Genomic DNA, 16,147 nt, shown 5'->3' with positions numbered 1-16,147 from the left:
ACCCTGACTGACAGCTTTACAGGGGTGCCAGACAAACATTCGATTCTTTCCCCCGGTTGAATTTCAAAAAAGTTTCTGGATGGATTAATAATGGGAAAAGAAGCAGAAGCAATATCAAAGCTGCAACAGAGATCACAAATCCTTTCTTAAGAAACTGAACAGACATCTGACCAAGTCACCAGCACTGATGTTGCTTCTTCAGCTCAGCAACAATTTTGCTGGATGGTGTTCTATGAGGAGAATTTACCATTGAATCCCTACAGAAAGCAGGCCTGTTGATTTCATACCAATCCTCTGAAGAGCATCCCATCCTGACCCTACCCTATCCCTGTATTTCCCATGTCTAATCCACCTAGCATGCACATCCCCAGACACCACAGAGCAATTTAGATGGCCAATCCACTTAACCTGCATATCTTTGGACTGTGGGAGGAAATCAATGCAGACATGGGGAGAATGTGCAAACTCCACATAGACAGTCACCATAGGGTGGAATCGAACTTGGATCCCTGCACCTGAGAGGCATTATTACTAACCAGTAAACCACCGCGTTGTTCCATAAATGCAAGTTACTACAAACATGTAAGTATTAAAGAATTTTGAATGGTCTATCTGGTGCTACAGCAGCACAACCTGAAGGTTAGGATTGAAACTGAAGAGGTTAAACTGGAATCCTGAGGGTAAACCAGTAGCCTTAACATGCTTGCTTCAGCACCATTTCCTCACAGGTTGCAAAAATATCTCCGATCACCTGTTTGCCTTCTATAAAAAAGGATTAGTCATACAATTAAACACATTATTATTTCCTTATGCTTGCTTTACTTAACATGAAACCTGTTGCTGGCATTGGCTGCTACAAATGTACTGTATATTCAGACAAATCTGAGGGATGGTGTGAGGAAGTAACATTTCAGGCAGTGGAACTCTGCTTCATTCTATTCTATTTGTACACTCGCGTTTAAATTGAGCTCTAAAAGATCATTTACTATTCACCCAAAAAAGTAACCCTATTGACCGGAAACGGGCTAAATTAACATCAGGACGATACCAATCATTAACCCAAAGGTGTTGCAGCTTCAGGTGCAAATCAGCATCCTCATGGTATCAAGTTTCCTGGCTTTTCCAACTGCCGTAATGTTAAGATAACAAAATTAGAATGCCTCAAACAACGTGCTTTATTTGAACGTGGCATGGGCTGCGATTCAAATCAGGTTGTACAATCACCTTCATAATGATGGAGAACTGGCTAAACTAAAAATATACACGACAGTATCTTAAAGAAAAGAGAGAGAAAAAAAAACAGACTCTGCTTTTAAATATGAATCCATCCGTGAATTTTAGATTCCCTGAATGCTCTCTGAAGTATTAACCAGTTAGATCTTTTGTGATGCTTATAGGTCGTGCTCTATGCTTCCACAAGATTATACTCTAACCACAGATTTTAGGAGATCGCAACTTTTTTAAAGAAATCTGGCTTCGATAAATAACTGCTGTCAAAACGATTAGTGATTACTCTGCCATATATAGCTGAAATCTGCACAGACAGATCAGTACTTGCATGATCTAGCTGCAATTCTTTTTTATATTTCCTGTCCCAGTTGAGGTTCACAGACTCACGGTCATGCAGCCAAGGTGGTGACCATTCAGTCCATCACTTCTCTACTGGGTCTTTGAAAGACCAATCCAAACAGCCTGACTTCTGTACTTTCTGCACAGTCCTGGAGATTTTGCCTTTTCATTTTTTTCTTTGGAAGATTACTATGGAATCTCCTTTCAGCATTCTATCAGGCAGTATATTATAGATCATAAAAACTCGCTTCATAAAGTAAAAATCTCATTCCTCTGGTTATTTTGACAATTCTCCCAACTGTTTTCTCAGGTTTTTGACACTCCTGCCATTGGAAACAGTTCCTCTCTATTCACTGAGGAGCAGAGGGTGTAGATAAATAGAGTGTTAGAGAGAAGAGGAGGAAGTGCACCCAAGTGTGTGTTTGTGCGTGCAAGTGCCAAGGCAAAGAAGCCACCTGTGCAGAATTCAGAGAGCCTCAGAGGCAAAAGCTGAGGATTTTGCATAGTAGTCATAGTGCAAGTAGTGAAGCCACATGTGGATGAGCAGGAGAGCAGTGCTATGGAAAGGTGGGGTGCTAGAGAGGGTGAATCCACAAGTTGGGATGGAAAAGAAAGGCTGAGAGACAGGAAGAGGGGGAGACATCAGGGTGTACCAGGGGAGAGAGATTGAGGCTGTAGGGTGGAGAAAGAGAAAAGCTGAAAAGGTTTAAACCTGTTTACAAAGGAACACTCAGCTAACTAGGAAAATGCGATCACTGAGATAATTAATTCACTGCCAATGATTATGGAATCTCTAATTTGAAGCTACATATTTTCAGGACCTACTATATGAGGAAGTGTGTACTAGATGCTTTAGATTAGATTAGATTCCCTACAGTGTGGAAACAGGCCCTTCGGCCCAATAAATCCACACCAACCCTCCGAAGAGTAACCCCCCCCCACCCCCCCCACCTCTGATGAACGCACCTAAACACTATGGACAACTCACCTGAGCTGCACATCTTTGGAATGTTGGAGAAAACCCACACAGACACGGGGAGAATGTGCAAACATTACACAGACAGTCACCCAAGGCTAGAATCGAACCTGGGACCCTGGTGCTGTGAGGCAGCAGTGCTAACCACTGAGCTACCGTGCTGCCCCTGCTGCTAATTAAAGCTTTAACAATTATTAAATTTAAATCTGAGATTAAAGCAACTACATGGTTAACATGCTCCAATTTTCACAAGTGACGGAATCGCATAAGCTTACTAATCTGTCTCAGAATAAAAACTGACGATTGATTTAGCATCAATTACCATTTACAAAACAGAATCCCAAATAACGCCACCTTTTGTCTGAAGAAATGTTTCCTAATTTTACTGCAGGAAGACTCTAATTTTTCTTCTAGATTCAGCAACTGGTCAAAATAGTTTCTCTCAGTTACTTTTAGTTGTTTGAAAGCATTGATTAAATTAACCCTTCACTTTATAAATTAATTGGAATAGAACCATGGTTTCCATAATCTCTCCTCATAATTTAACTTTGATTGAGGGGAGAGAAAAAAATTTGATAAAGGCAGGATAAAACAAGTCAAAGTACTGCCAGGAATTATTGTTAATTTTAAAATAAATTTGAGAGTCAGAGATTGTATCCAAATATGATTTGAAGTGGACAGTGATCTTGATTCTGACTGCAATAGAAGTTATGGATTAAAAGATTAAAGAAAACAAAGACAACTGCATTAGAGCTACAGGAAGAAATGACAATTAAAACATCGCATTCTTTTCGGCCTTAAATTGATGAAAGAAGAGCAAAATATGGACACGCAAATAAACACTGAGACCGCATTTCCTGCAGGCTTGCCAGACTTCAATCCACCCAATATCGATCATAGCTATACAAGTAAATATTTGTACAATAAACCAAATGGAGCAATCAATCTCAAAACACCAGCACATTACAGCACGAACAGTGACCACGCCATTTCAAGAGCACAAAGTTCATGAATATGCAACTGCTGGGACTCTAGTCTGCATTTACTGCAACTCGATCACTAAACCTGTAAAAAAAGTTATATTTTAGTAATCTCCTTGTAGGTATAAAGATCTTGACTGGAAGCAAAGAGAGGGGATGAATTTCACGAGTGTGGTGAGCAAACTGTACAACAAATGCCTTTCAAAATTATTTACTGTCAAAAAGTCAGCATGCAAATTCAATGTACAAGTCACCTGTAGTACAGCATGTGCAGTCACTCTCCAATTCAATAATAATCTTGTTTATTTTTCTCACCAAACCAGATAAAACCATATTTCTAACATTATACTCAATCCAAAAAGGTTGTGCTCACTCAGCCTATCAACATTCGCTAGCAGACTCTTCACATCCGTCTCACAACTTGCTGCCAGCAAATCCCATTCCAATATCCTGCAGCAGCAGATGCCAAGCCACCTAAGATGATGGTGGTGTAGTAATATTGTCCCTGCACTGACATTGCAGTCATCCGGGCTATTGCACTAGAGGAACAGGGTCAGATCCCACCATGTGGAATTTAAATTCAATGAATAAAACTGGAATATAAAGCTTGTTTAGGTCATGTAACCATGACAACCATCATTGTATTTTATTAAAGCCCATCTGGTTCACTCATGTTTTTTTTTTAGAGGTGGTGGTTTTCTATCCTCACTTGGTCAGACTTATGCACAGTTTTAGATCTGCAATACGAAGTTCAATATTAACTGCCATCTGAATTGGTTCAGCAAGCCACCCAATTCGAGGGATGTGCAGGAAGTGCTGGTATTGCCAGCGACATCCACATCCTTTGAAAGGATACACTTTCACCCTAGTCGTTGATAAAGATTGTAAATAGTTAAGACCCTAGCACTGATCCATTTGGCAGCTCGTTAGTTAGAACTTGACAATCTGAAAATATTAGTAACTAACAGTTAGTCACTTAATCCTTGGTCCATACCAATATATTACCTCCAATACAATGAATGCTCAACTTGTGTGGCAACCTCTGAGATGGCACCTTATCAAATGCCTTTTGTAAATTCAAACACACTATATTCACAGATTTCGCTATGATGCCTTGCTTATCACACTGTTACAACACAGTGGTGAACCCTTCTGCTAATTAAACCAAACACCCAGAAAAGTTCAGCTCACCTCATAAACTGTTAAAGTATGAGCGACAGAGAATGCCCAAATTACATTATTTAAAGAAACTATATCAATTTATTCATTAACTCTAAAAGCGAACATTAAACAACAACTATTTACAACTCTAAGCCTCTTTTCTCTTCACTGCTTGTTATCTACCTCCAACTGTATAACAATATATTGTTCCAATAACAACCCGTATTAAAATTACATCAAGTTAATTTCAAAAACACACAGTGGCTGTTGTCTGCAGTGTCTTTCTCCTTTTGGCTAAAGATCTCCCTGTCTTTTACTGCAAAGATAGTTTCCTTTGGTACCTTTGATAACTGTGCTTTGAATAGCAGTCTGTCCTTAGATGGCAGTTACTCTGTGTCTAATTTTCAAACTGCCTGCCTCTTTTATTCCCCCAACATCGAACTGCCTCATTGGTTTGATGTTGGCAAAACAATAAATTTAGTATACGTGGACATAATTTAAACTCATTGGTTGCTATTTTGACCAATCTAACCAAAACCCAGGTGTCTGTTTCATAGCCAAGTGTTATGTATTTTCAATTTTCCAGTACACTCCGAGACTGCTAGCTAGTCGTATGATAGGTGCTTGCAAGCTCTCAATGCAAAACACCATCCACTCTCTCAAAGGTACAGTACATGCTTTCAACTTCACAACACTCATCCATCATCTCCAGCAGTAGCAAGTGTTGAAACACTGAACATTACCTTTGTGAGATAGTGTGTTTCAGGGTATCTTTATTAACGCACTCACCAGCTCACAATATTCATTGGTACCAAGTTCCCAATCATTTTTCTTTATTTTCTTGAGAGTCGCTGGCTGGCCAGTATTGACAGCCCATGCCTTTAAACCTTTACTAACCCATTATTTACTATAAGTTTCATTCATTATATTTTACTATCATACGATAAACCAAATTCAAAACAACAACTCTTTCTAATCAAAACAACCTTTTCAAACCCATTACTACATTTTCACACCTTATCAGCCCTTGCTACAACCTCTAAGTGCAGCATACAGAACAATACCATCCCCATCAAGTCTCCACAAAACATAATAATATTAATCAGCCCTGGACCGGAATAGATTTCCCAATTTGTAAGTACCTATTAAATATCTTTTAGCTGGGCCATTATTCTTTTAGGAAGCTGACAAAACAGTGCTTCCATGAAATTGTATGAATGAATGAAACTCTCACTGGCAAATAGTGAACAAATCTCACAACCCAGCTGCAATAATTAGCTTGATATCGTTTAGTCTTTTAGTAATTTCTAATTTATTTAGAGCACATAGGCCAAGCATTTTTACTAACATTCACTAATTTAAAAGACAAAAAGGATCACACCTCCTAATTATGCAAGCAGACTGGACAGACACTCTTCGTTCCATAGAAGTAGCAGTCAGCATTTAGCACATTTTAACCCATCTCCAGACTTCCACAAAGCCCTTCAAACCTTTGTGTACTATAAGTAATGCAACACAACAGTAATGGAATTTTAATATAGGTAAGAGCTGTATATAGAGGAGCTCTTGTAAGAACTGTATTTTGGAAAATGAATAAAAGAGGCTTTTTTTCATCACTCACCTATTTTGGTTGTTATATGAACACGATCCCACACATTCCTCCAAACTACACATTAATCATCTCCAACAATACAAATTCACCTTTCAGTTTCTCAACGTTGTTTATTAATATAATAGAAAGCAAAGTACCAGTTGTAGCTTTATTCTAGGCTTTGTGACTACCGTTAACTGTCCTTCATTTTCAGTGCATTTCCCCTTAGATTCAATATTCAAGACATATTAATCCTTGCCAACTGTTGAGCAGATAATGTGTACATAATTGCCACTTTCAAATTTCCTTTTTGTTACTATCCCCAAGTAGATGGTATGCGAGTCACCACAGAATTTAGATTCATGAAGTAGGTCACACTCTTTCCCAAACTTACATCTGATCTGAAGATATGGATATCAAATTCCCCAACATCGCACCAACAGAGTAATGCGGCTATTATGCTTGACCATGCACTTACTTTACTTTAGTGTAAGAGCTTGAAAAATATTTATACCGTGATGTTTTCTAATGATTATTTTGGGACTAGGTTTATGTGAAGCATCATGATCCCAGTAAGGACCCAATTGCTCAGGTCAGTGATTCTGTAATTTGAGCTGACACCAAATGAGATATAATCTTTCGTAAGATCTGTTGCAAGCCTCTGACAAATAGCTAACATACTTACCCAAAGACTATTAACAAAAAACACTGTTACTGAACCTTATTGTGAAATAACCAAATTGAAGACAATTTTGGTTTTCCCACTCCCGAAATCAAATATTTTTGGGAGATCTTTCCATATAAAATTCTATTATTTCATATAATCAGAACAACATTATTCACAAAGTATTTCAAACCTCAGCATTTAAATTAGATAGGCTTTGTACCTGTTTCCAAATTGTGCGCTGGAACATCAGCACCTCTGCTCACTTTCTCAAAATGATCTTCATCGGCCCCTAAGACGCTGTGTTGCCGTTTGACCATTTTTCCAGGGCTGGATGGGGCAATGCTGGACAGCGACACTAAGGGGATGGCCTGACTCTCCTGCAGGATATGAAGCATTTACCAAAATCACAACTAATCTATTATTCACATAATTCCTTCATGCACATGGAACAAATGATATATGTGATGGAAGAGCATAAGCATCAAACTCAATTGTATTCGCAGAAAATTGAATATAATGAGGGAAATTATAATATTTTCTCATTAGGAATTCCAGGAAACATCACATAAATAATTTTAAAAAGATTAGCTGAATTCTGGTATTAGCTTTCATTTAACAGGTCAGATGACAATCTTTCAACCCTCAACCCTAATTCAATCCTGGACAGATGAAGCAAGAAGCCTCCCTCTCCAGAGGCCTTTTTTAAAAGCCTAAGCCCTTCTCTAATCCAGAGCTGACTATTCTCACACAGCCCTGATCAGCTGTACTGTCAACTCAAGGTCAACAAAACCTCCACTACCTACCTGACAGCAAATGTCACTCACTAATCGCCCTACACTGACTCACGGTTGAAGAACACCTCAATTTCAAAACTCTCAGCTTTGCTTTCAAATCCCTCTATGGCCTCATCCCTCGTTACTCCTGTAAAAATTCTTCAACCCTTAAACTATCTGTATCATCTCAACTTGCATAATTAAAGCCTCCAAAGCATCTTTGATTTTAATCATTCAACCACTAGTGACAACATCTGGGTTGCTTGGACCTTAAGTTCTGCAATTTCCTTCCTAAAATTCTCCATCATGTTTTCTTCCATAAAGGCACTAAAAGCTTTCAGCAAACTTTGAACAGCTATCCTAACATCTCCTCATGTCACTCCCCATCATTTTTTGTATTAGCATGCTTCTGTGATGTACCTTGGGACTTTTAGTTATGTTAAAGGTTGTATAAATGCACACTGCAATTCAATCATGCAATCCTACCAGAGTAGTTGATATTGGGCAAGTGACAGGCTTCAGGGACAGACACTAGCTACGGCAGGCACCTCAAAGCATTAGTGAAGTATTACTCGTAGTACCTTTCCTATTCCAGGAAGAGATCTGACAGCAGCATCCTCTCCCAAGTCAATTTGATCAATATCAATATGCTGACCATTTAAAAACAACTTCAGTGGGCATGAAGTGGCTGTTCATGTACCTGACAGAGACTCTGGAAACTACTACTCCCCTAGGAGTTTGATCATGCTAGAGACTCCCAGGAGGACAGTAGAAACAGTTCATGGATATTTTCCATGGAAATGCTACTTTAATCTATTCTAGGCTGTCCCAGGTGCTTCAAATTCCCAGCTGAGATTCCTGTTCAGAATTGGTGTGTGTTAGAAGTGTGCACAGTATGGGGAAAGCAAAGGCAATGCATTATTGCTACTGGATAGGAACCAAACTAATGCTGAGGAGATCTGGTTTGAATTATTTTGTGGCAGATGGCAGAATTTGAAAATCTTGGAATGAAAAGTCCAATAACTGCCATATCAGTTATCTTAAAAAACCTCATCTGGCTAAGAGCCTATGTTCTCTGAATCAATAAAAGAAGAAAAGTACTGGAGCTCCACATGTGGACACCCATGTTGTGGTATCTGAAGCACTCCTGAAGAGTCCAACATCCTTGCCAGCTCATGGCATTCCCTGGTATGTAACCAAACAAAATATAGAAAGTTCATTTGAGAGATAACAAACTTATCAAGATACTTACTCATAGGAACACAGACAAAGTCAAGGCATCGGACAGAGTGTGCAAACCTTCAAATAACTCCTCTTCCTAACTCTCTAAGCATCATCAAGTCTGCAGATAACACAATGCACTTTTCAATCATCTCCAAACCCAACGAACTGGCTTGGAAGCAAGTCTTCCCTGATTCTGACAAGCTGTCTAACAGAGAGATTCATCTTCTTCAAAGCTAATGTTGTACAAACTAAGGGCGCACCTTAGGTCATGTTGGTAACTTTACATTGAATCTATTTCATGAGGTTTCATAATCTGAGCTTCTGTCTCCTACTGCCCCACCCAATCATTTCACCCATCTCAAAAATTATGAAATTGAAGCTTGCATACAAATTGAACAAAACAGCATCCATCTGAATGTCACAAGGAATGCTCTAATGGATGCAGCTGGGAGACAACCTGAAGATTAAATTAGATTTCCTACAGTATGGAAACAGGCCCTTCGGCCCAACAAGTCCATCCGACCCTCCGAAGAGCAACCTATCCAGACCTAATTCCCTACATTTACTCCTGACTAATGTACCGAACAATATGGGCAATTTAGCATGGCCAATCACCTACCCTACAAACCTTTGGATTGTGGGAGGAAACCAGATCACCCGGAGGAAACCCACGCAGGCACAGGGAGAATGGGCAAACTCCACACAGACAGTCGCCTGAGGTGGGAATTGATCCCGGGTCCCTGGCGCTGTGATGCAGCAGTGCTAACCACTGAGCCACCGTGCCGCCTACTTGGAGTTGAACCTTCAACTCCAAGAGGCTCCAGACAATCCAGGATGCAGGAGGATTGGCAACCTTAACTTCAAGTTTGGGCCAATGCCTTTTGGTTTCATGCACCTGGTGAGCTGGTCAAATTCTTTTTACATCTTTCCTGCGAACAATTACTTTGACCATCATGTTCAGAGGTTGGACTTCAGTTTTTCCCTAAATTTCCATTCTCGAAACTCTTATTGTTCAATATCAAGATGCTGTGAGGGTATGTTTGAAAAGAAACAAGATGCATGTGGAGATGGTTTTAGCCTTATTCATCGCTGATGGGCAGCAGCTGCTAGTTGTGCAGATTCATTACTAAGCATTAAACTGATCAATTACATGAAAGTAACACAAATTAAACAGGAAAGTTAACATTGCAGGAAGTAATTAATTTCTACTTCTAGTTGATGGGAATTAATCGCTTGAAGTACTCTGTTCCCAGTCTCATCTGAATTTTAGTTTCTAGCTCATTTAACAGATTTATTCTCTCTGCCCTTTCCAACTTTTTGAACTGTATTAAACACAATGTGAAGATTACAGTACTGGAACCAGTGAATAGAAACTATTAGCAAAGTGTCGAGATATTAGATTTGGGATCGGGGAAAGGTGAACTTGCATACATTTTAAAATGTGAATGACCATTGTGAACTCGACTGTTTAGTAACTCACAGAGAACATTCACAGATTTGCAGCAGAAGTAAGCCATTGCCCCCTCACACCTGCATTACTGTTCTGTAATGTCATGGCTGATTCCAGCTCCCTGTTACAGCCAATACTAACATACATGAACAGTGTATGTCATCAAACTGTTTTACTGATTGGGGTGGAGGGGTTGCAGTGGGTGAAGAAGAGGCAGGAGTGGGCTTCTCTTTCAAATTACCTTTTGGAGATACTCTCTTAATCAATGATCTGTCACTATTTCAAGGCAGACCTTGAATATTCCCCAAAAAATGTTGAAACACTGAGCTGGACAGTGATCTCTAAAGATCGTGTTAACCTACTTCCTTTCTTCCATCGGACAGAGAGTCAGGGTAAAGGAGGTATTTTCAGGACAGCGACCTGTAACTAGTGGAGTGCCACAAGGATTACTGCTGGGGCCACAAGTATTTATAATATGTACTGATGACTTGGATGAAAGAAGTGAATGCACTGTCACCAAATTTATGGATGACAGAAAAATAAGCGGAAAGGCAAGTGGCGAGAATGGTACAAAGACTCTGCCGAAGGTAGTGGAAAGGGTTAAGTAAGTGGGCAAAATATAAGGAAAACAGTGGCACAAGGGGATCTGGGATTCTTTGTGCATGAATCACTAAAAGCTAACACCGAAATTCAGCAGGCAATCAGGAAGGCAGATATACGGTTGGCCATTATTTCTAAGACAACAGAGTACAAAAATAAGCACGTTTTGCTAAAACTATACAAAACACTATCAGAGAAACACTGGTATTGGAGGGAGTCCAGAGAAGGTTCCCTCGTGTGGATGTTTTTTCTTATGAAACAGGTTGAGGAGGTAGGGCTTATAACCATTGAAGAAATAAACCACATCTTATTGAAATTTAGGGTGGCTTGACAAAAGTAAAGATTGTTTGTCCTTGGGGAGTCTATGGTGAGTACATAATCTCAGAGTAAGGAGTTGCCAATTTCACAGCTGGGTGAGGGGGATCTTTTTCTCTCAGAGGCTAGTGAATCTGTGGTATTCTTTACTGCAAAGTGCTGTCAAAGCTGGATCATTAAGTACATGAAGCATGATAGAGAGAGATTTATAGTAAGAAAGAGAATCAAGGTTTCTCAGGAAAGGGGAAGAAATTGGAGTTGAGAATATCAAATTCATTAATTCAATACTTTTCCAGAAACACTGTAAATCAATGGTTTGTTCAAAAACTGACAGGACTTTATAAATCATCGATGTCACCACACTTAAGAACATTGTGTACAATTTTGCTCACCACATTAGAATAAAAGAATATTGCAGTGAATGAAATGATACAAGAGAGGACAATCAATGATTGAGTGGGAAGATAAAATTGAATTCAAGAACAATTATGTAAATTGAGCATGTTCTCAGTGGAATAATAGAGGTTGAAAGGTGATATGATTGCTGTTATTAGGATTCAATGGGGACTAGATATTCCAGGCCACGATGAATGATTTCACCTTCTCCAGAATAACACAAGGAGAGGACACGATGCGTGTTTAAATTCGATAGGCAAGAATGTACTGTAGGAATAACACTCCTCACAGTTTAATGGACAGGACCTTCAGGCAAGCATCGAACATGGAAAAGTTGCTGTCTGAGATGACTGTCTCTCTTTGGACAATCATGAGCGCATCTTCTATTCATGAAAAGCCAGATGAAGATTGCTGTGCTAAAATACTTCAACTAAATTTGCCACAATCCGAGAACATGCCTATTTCAATTCAATCTCAATCTTAATTGCTACAAATTCTCTGGCACTGAAAATGAACTTTTACACGTGGAAATTTTTTTTCAACATTTTGTTGCATTAAACTTATAAAAGAAACCAATTACACATTGTTAAAACGTTTTTTGCCTCCTTTTCTCTCTCCCACAATCCACTCTTTCCCTTGCTCTCTGCACCAAATTTGAAACTGCACTCACCAATGTGAGTTCTGATTCTGCACTGCTCATTAACAAATTGTTAATTAGACTAGTTTAAGAGACGTAGTGTGGTCTGGTCTGGACCAGACCAGACCCCCGCAAAATATTTTAAGAAGGTAGCCTAGATCTTTACATTTGCTCCAGATCCAATTTGACTGGTTAAAGTACTCGCCGGTAAGCAAAATACAATTTATTCAAACATTATACTTAAAATACAACAAAAGAAAGAGGAACTTAGAATAACTAAACTATTGGAAAGCTTAACTCAATAACAGTTATAGTAACTATTACTAATCAACTGTTCCAATATAGTAACATCCCATAAACATGCTTCATAGGAAAAAGACAAATTCAGAAAACAGACTTTCTCACATGCAACACCTGCAGTAGGAAGAAAGACCCCAGCTTCTAGTTGTAACTGAGAGACAAGAAACATAATTTCTACTTCTTCAAGACTCCGGCAGCTTCTGCTGAATTTAAAAGCTTAAAAAAAACTAGAATCTTTATCTGTGAGAACTGGCTACACCCATCCAAGCTGCTTCTATTGTTACAACTGTTAAAAAAAAACCCACAAGTTGTTTACATTACCCCAGACAGCTTGTAACCTCTTGTTCAATCTCTGTTTTAAAAGAAACCAGGACAAAATACACCTCGTAAAGCCACAGCATCATCACAATAGTTAAAACTGCCCTTTTTCACGCAATACCATTTCTGTCACCCATTCTCAGCAACTTGTTTGGCAATAACTTGTGAAAAATAAACTGGCAAGTGCTGTTTATTCACTGGCAGTGATAAATCCAGGAGGTGAGAGGAGAGAGGAACCACAGCAAAATTCAACCACTGGGAATCAGGAGAAGATTCTAAACCAATTGGAGTTATACTTGGCACATAGGAAGATAGCTCAGATTGTTGAGAGTTAGTCATCTCAGCTCCAGGAGTTTCTCGGACAGATATTTTTAAATCAACAAGAGACAGTACGGCACACCTCTGGTTCAAAAGGTAGAGACACTACCACTGTGACACACCAGCCCTCACTCCTCCGGATAGATATTCAATCATCAATCTGTTCAGGGATATTATTACATTTTCTGAAGCAGGTGGGACTGGAACCCAGGCCTCCTGGGCCAGAGGTAGGACACGAGAGCCACAAGAGCCCTAGTTCCACGAGTTAGTGTCATAGGCACAAACATCTTCATCAATGATGTTCTCTCCATCACAAGGTCAGAAGTGGGGATGATTGCACAATGTTCAGCACATGTCATGACTCTCAGACACTGAAGCAGTCCATGCTCAAGTGCAGCAAGACCTGGACAATATCCAGGCTTGGGCTGAAGGATGGCAAACAATTTCCATGTCACATGAGCATTGGCAATGATGAAATTTTACCATCGTCCTTTGACATTATAAATATAACTATGAGAAATAGGCAATTCAACCTCTCAAGCTTGTTATGCTGATCTCATCTCAGCCTCAACACCTCATTCGTGCCTGCTCTCCACAACCTTTCAATCCATTAGCAATTAAAAATTTGTGTATCCCCTCCTCAAATTTACTCAATGTGCCAGCATGTAGTCCACTTAATGGCACTCAATTAAATGAATCACTGAATCCTCCATTAACATCTGGGGTTACCATTGAACTGGATTAGTCATATAAATTCTCTGGTTACTAGAGTAGATTTTCACTGAATCTCTAAAGTGTGGAAACATGCCCTTCAGCCCAATTAAGTCCACACTGAACCTCTGAAGAATAACTCACCCAGAACCATTTCCCCAACCTATTACTCTACATTTACCCCTGATTAATGCACTGAAGCTACATATCCCTGAACACTACAGGCAATTTAGCTTGGTCAATTCACATAACCTACACATCTTTGAACTGTGGGAGGAAACTGGAGCATCGGGAAGAGACCCACGCAAACACAGGGAGAATGTGCAAACTCCACACAGTCACCTCAGGTTGGAATCAAACCTGGGTCCCTGGCACCGTGAGGCAGCACTGCTAACTACTGAGCCGCCATGCCGCCCCAGATCAGAAGTTAGGAATTGTGTCACAATGGACTTATCTCCTGACACCCCATGAGATGCTGAAGGGTTAATTTGTTCTGCTGACCTGCAAGAAATTGGATGTCCCGAGGGTAGGTTGGTATGACTTTGTCTTGCAGATACCATGTAAAAAATTTACATTGCCATCGCTGACTATTCAGAAGTAAATTTATATGGTCATCTCCTATTATTTATATGGTCACTTCCTGCTATTCAGAATTAATAAGAACATTACAGTTGGAATTCTGACCATGCTTAGTTAAAAATAATTAACAACAGATCTGGCCATTAAGAGATGACTTACATTATATAGTTTCTGCAGATAATCATTGTCTTGAGTGGCTTGTGACTGTAGGGGAGTGGCTGGGTGTTGTCTTGTGGGCATTCTTGACTGCGATGTGAGATTTTGTATAAAGGAAGGACTGTTCCTTTGTTCAGAGTGTTTTGCTTGGCACGCTTTGCGAAGAGTGTTAAGTGATCCTTCAAAGCTTGTACTTGCTTAATAAATTTTGCCTGTTCACAGAAACTTGACAATATCCAAAACAAAGCAGCCCGACTGATTGGTACCACACTCACAGCCTCCACTACAGAGGAATAGTAGCGACAGTGTGCACCATCTACAAGATGCACTGAAGAAATTCTGAAGGTTCCTTGCACAGTATCTTCCAAATTTATAACCACCACCATCTAGAAGGACAAGGGCTGCAAATACATAGAAACCCCACCATCTGCAAGTGCCCCTCCAAGTCACTCACAATCTTGAATGGGAAATATATTACCATCCCTTTATTATCACTGGGTCAAAATTCTGCAACTCCCGAACTGCATTGTGGGTCGACCTACACCAAACGGACTTCCACAGTACAAGAAGGCGCCATACCATCACCTTCTCAAAAGCAACAAGGAATAGGCAATAAATGCTGGCTCAACAACATTGCTCATATGAATGAAAATAAAGACACTCAAAGTGTAGCATAGTCGAGAGCGACAGGTACCTTTAAACCTAAAGATGCCAAAGCTTTCTAGCATTGGGGGCTGTCTGTGAATCATGTCTGGATCTGTTGTAGATTCATTCATTGAGATTAAATTCTGTAATTACTCAATAACCCCAATGTTGAATCATGCAATTATGAAGACGGAAGAAACCTGATTAAATAAACTTTGATCTTCGATAGTCTATCAATTCCTATGGTTTAAGCCCAAAACCACCAAACACTGGAAAGAGTTAACAGAGTGTAAAAGAAATACACCAAGTCCCTTCAGCATGAACTTAAACAATTAAGTTGCAGCACTAAACAAAACAATTAATTTGCAGGAAACCAACCCCATTGCCTCTGATTTGACACCAATATCTGATGAAACAACTTTTTAAAAATTAGCCCTTGTTCGTTTGCTTTAAACTCCATGATGAGTCAACAGTCAGGGATAATAGCTGTCCCAGCATGGGGCAACCCCCGCAAGCTGTGATATACATCACGAAGCAACAATATTATAATTCTAGCATTGCATATGGCAGTAAATATAACTCAAACTAGCCACACAAGATATCTGTACCCCTAAGTGGTACATAAGTGAAACTTATCAAGCACTGATCTGCATTTTTAGCAAAGTTATTTGTCACTTGTTTTTGTCACGTACCGAATTGAACAGCTCCTTTGTCAGGCCCAGATAGTTGTGTAAAGCCAAAAAGGTCACTCTTTGCAAGCGCACCATGATTATCTGAGGAA

General features: G+C 39.6%; 1 protein-coding gene across 3 annotated transcripts in view; it reads right to left on the bottom strand.

The window, feature by feature from the left end:
- The window catches only part of pnpla7b (patatin-like phospholipase domain containing 7b), a 335,345-nt gene that overhangs the window by 237,694 nt on the left and 81,504 nt on the right, over window positions 1-16,147 (bottom strand). For all 3 annotated transcript variants that reach the window (XM_060841292.1, XM_060841293.1, XM_060841294.1), the window contains exons 11-12: window positions 16,059-16,139; window positions 7,165-7,321 (exon numbers count right to left, since the gene is read on the bottom strand). In XM_060841292.1, the coding sequence (XP_060697275.1) occupies window positions 7,165-7,321; window positions 16,059-16,139 (238 nt within the window). The remainder of the gene's footprint in view (window positions 1-7,164; window positions 7,322-16,058; window positions 16,140-16,147) is intronic.

This window comes from Hemiscyllium ocellatum, chromosome 21 (genome assembly GCF_020745735.1).
Source record: "Hemiscyllium ocellatum isolate sHemOce1 chromosome 21, sHemOce1.pat.X.cur, whole genome shotgun sequence".
In the NCBI taxonomy this organism is placed as follows: domain Eukaryota; kingdom Metazoa; phylum Chordata; class Chondrichthyes; order Orectolobiformes; family Hemiscylliidae; genus Hemiscyllium; species Hemiscyllium ocellatum.
This window is presented reverse-complemented; position numbering and strand designations above follow the sequence as displayed.